Here is a 3,841-nt window from a genome sequence, read left to right as displayed (position 1 = left end):
TCACAGGGTCCAAACTGCTTCTTTTCCCCACAAATGCATCTCCTTCCACAGAAAACCTCACAACATCTTTAAGAAGAAATAGATGAAGGCAAAAACACTTCAGTGTAAACTATGTTGAAATCAAAGGAAACAAGTAATTAAACGTGTTGAGATCACGAGGCTACGAGCTATGAAACAGCGGGCTTCCTGACAAAAGATTGCTCAGCATTTAGCAGAAAAAAAAACCCTGCAGACACAGAAATAGAGGAAGAGGTGGAGAGTCATTAGGAGGAGGAGGAGGAGGGCCGCATACAGTATGAGGGCTTGAAAAACAGAGAGGTGGACGTCTGAGACAGTCAGAAAGCAGACACCGCCTCTCACCTTCACAGGTAACCCGTCTTCAGGATGTTTCCATGGAGATTGTGCGTGCTGGCCGGCTTCATGAGCGCTACTCTCGCCTTTGAAGATGACATTGAGGTCAACTACTCTTACTTCAATGAAATCACAGACGGGGTAACACCAGAACGTGAGTGTTCAACCTCTTTGTGTGGCTAAACGATCGTTTCTTTCTTTGAATTTGCAGTTTTGTTGGCAGAGAGGGAAAAGCAGGGCATAGATTTACGTCGTCAGTGAGTAAAAGCGCTGCAGGGGAGCAGCAAATTACAAAAAGCTGTGTTGGATAGAAATGGCAAAAATGCTTTTTTTTTCGACTCAACTGTATTGGAATATTATTATTCCAGCAATAGTCTTACTCTTATAGTTTGTTGAGAACAAAAATGTTGCTGTTAACTCGTCCCTGATCTGTTCCTAAAATCAACCTTTGTGTTGTGGAGGGGTGACTGCCTGTGCGCCCCCCAAGAACAGCTTCCCATCCTGCATTTGTTTGTTGTTACAAGTCTGGCAGGAGGTATAATTGCAGCCCCAGAGGTTAACAGGCGGGAAAACAGTCACGTCGTCCGTAATACCACTGATTGACGCTTAGAGAAACGAGGACGGTGAAACGTATTCACAAAATAAGAGGTGGTTTAAAAAAAAAAAAGGGATCATAAAGGGGCTCAAATCATGTCTGCTTGCAGGTGTGTGAGGGAGGCTGGGGGGGGACGCAGGTCACTGCATCTGACCCCCTCAAACATCAGAATCTGTGAGCGGAATCTGAATTAATGGCTAACATGAAGGAGGTCGTGACACAGTTCAGTTTCACACGGATGTCAGGCTGACATGCAGCAGACGGGGGATGAAAAACATGCAAATATACATTTATGTAGCTTAACTCTTATATACAAAATCTTTAACATACTGTAACTTTTCTACAGCTAACACAATCAATATAATTCCAGTAGATTTTGAAGGAGAAAAGCGGCTTTTCTCCTTCAAAATCTACTGGAATTACGTTGATTATCAACAATTAAAAAAATCAAAGACTATAAACACTAGAGCTTCCATGTTAAAGGGTTAAACATCTTTTTGTGTCATGTGACCGAGCTGAAAGCGTCGATTTTTGAACACCCACAGAACCCCCTCTGGGATACGCGAACAATGAAAGACTCAGAGCCTAACCATAACAGCATGTGTAAACTGCTCCCCCACTCTTCGGCCCGTTTACCCTCCCCAGCTCTGTCATATCCCTCCACCTTCTCCTGGTTTTTCTCCCCATCTCTCACCAGGTCCTCCCATCTTTTTCCTTCCATCCATTCCATTCTATACAAAGCGGCTGAGCTTCAGGTTGATGAGGCTACTGCGTTCTGATGCCATCAAAATCCATTTTTATTTCTTCATTTTTCTAAAATTATTTTTCCTTATCTAAGAACCGACTGTTCCTCCAGTAAATTAAACAACATTTTCCCAAAGTTTTGTTGATGTATTAAAAACAATAAAAAGAGATGTCTCTTCATATCAAAAAAATATACAGAATTGCATAAAAAAGATGCAATAAAATCACTGAAATCACTGAAGCTAATAGCTGAAAACGCTGAAGCTGATAGCTAGCTAAAATATTAGCTAAATGCCAATATAACCAAAAAAACTGAAGAAAAAGCTTAAATTAGCCAAAACATCAAGAGTATAAATATTAGCCTAACTACAAAACAGCCTAAAAAAATCTTAGTAAATGCCAAAGCTAGCAGAATGTCAATTTTTAAAACTTTAAAGCCGTAACTTTTTAACATAAATATGAAAAATAAAAAGGTAGGAATATTATTCCAGAATAAATCAACCTAAACCTTAAATAACTTTCAATATTTTACTCTAAATAAAAATATATTTTGTCAAAATTATGCAAGTTAGAAATAAGAGCAAGATAACATCGGTCCATTAATAACAATAAAATTAAATGATCTTGAGGGCCGGATGGAATTACCGGGAGGGCCGGATCCGGCCCCCGGGCCTTGACTTTGACACGTATGTTCTAATTTGACGTAAGCACTGCAAAAATCATTTTTAACAATGAGTATTTACACTGTTGTATTTTCTTTTTTTCAATCAATACATTTCTTTATTTCTGACATGAATGTGATATATCTGTGATTTTAGTTGTCTTGTCTACAATTAATGCTGAATCAAACCAATTAAAGCTGATTCCTCTCTGCAGCGACCGTGAGTTCAGAGCCCTGCGCTTCTCAAGACCTGAGCAAATGGGATAAAATCTTCACCATGCTGGAGAACAGTGAGATGAGGGAGAACATGCTCCTTCAGTACGCCGATGACGTGGTGAAGGTGAAGATGGATTCACTCCAAAGTGAACTAATAAGGTTGGTGTGAGAAAAGAAAAACAACAATGGGGAGCCCCACAACAGGGTCGAATGAAGACAGAAATGAGTTTGGACCATAAAAATACCAAATTCTAAGATTTTATCATTAAAGATACATCTTTTGATCTATTTTAAAAGTGTTTCAAGTCGTCTTTTAATTGAGTTTGACCATGTGTAGCCAAAACCAAAACAGTTTCTATAGTTTCTGCAGAATGGCAGTAGTTCATTAGAAATTTACCTGAGTTGGCCCTGAGCAGCCCCGCCCCCTTTCTCCTCACTGTTGCTGAGAGCTCTCTCTTTATACTCTCTCCCACTAGCTTACAGCCTCTCACACTCTCATCCTAACATTAGAGGTACAACAAAAGTGATGAACAATATTGCAGCTATCCAGCCGAACAGTTTGGAGCCAAATATCTCAGACAAACATAAAAAAGACGTTCATGGATCCATTTGTCTGCAAGTAGATGCATAGAAGGGGGCGGAGTAGGGAGACTTTGGCCCGCCCACATCAGCTGCTGTGTCACAACTGACAACTTTATCAAACTGCCTTTTTTGTGACCCTCTCAGCATATTTTCTACGTCACAAATACCCTCTTTTTTTATCTGCTCCTGGTTCACAACAATTTGAATAAATACGTACTCAGAAATGGAATTTGGAGCAACTTTTTTTAATCATATATAAAGGTTTAATAATCAAGATGAGGATTATTCCCTTGAGATGAAGCATGTCGTTTTAGATTTATATCAAAAAAGAAAAGATGACAAAACAAAACAAAAAAAACCTAATTATAATATAGGTTAATTATTTATCCATCATAAACACACATAACAGCTCTGACTTTTACCTCTCAACCCAATTCAGTTTTACAGAACATATTCAATCAAACCACAGAACACAAATGATATTTAAATATCTTAAGAGGGAGAGAAAAATAAAATAAAAACTAGTAGATTGTGAATGTTTTGAGAAAGCTCTCCTAAATAATATCAAAGAGCGTACAGAGTGGGAAGGTTATTCCATCATAGAAAAAAGCTACAAAAACATTTTCATTGGAGTGGGCTTTTAAAAATGGTCTTAAACGGAACATATTTCCATTATTTTTGCTAAATAATCA

At 38.5% G+C, this 3,841-nt stretch overlaps 1 protein-coding gene across 1 annotated transcript in view; it reads left to right on the top strand.

Moving 5' to 3' along the window:
* Positions 1-205: 205 nt before the first annotated feature.
* ptx3a (pentraxin 3, long a) overlaps positions 206-3,841 on the top strand; it is a 9,215-nt gene continuing 5,579 nt past the window's right edge. The window contains exons 1-2 of the mRNA XM_024277169.2: positions 206-505; positions 2,567-2,726. Of these exons, the coding sequence (XP_024132937.1) occupies positions 385-505; positions 2,567-2,726 (281 nt within the window). The 5' untranslated portion in view covers positions 206-384. The remainder of the gene's footprint in view (positions 506-2,566; positions 2,727-3,841) is intronic.

Source organism: Oryzias melastigma, linkage group LG13 (genome assembly GCF_002922805.2).
Source record: "Oryzias melastigma strain HK-1 linkage group LG13, ASM292280v2, whole genome shotgun sequence".
NCBI lineage: Eukaryota > Metazoa > Chordata > Actinopteri > Beloniformes > Adrianichthyidae > Oryzias > Oryzias melastigma.
This window is presented reverse-complemented; position numbering and strand designations above follow the sequence as displayed.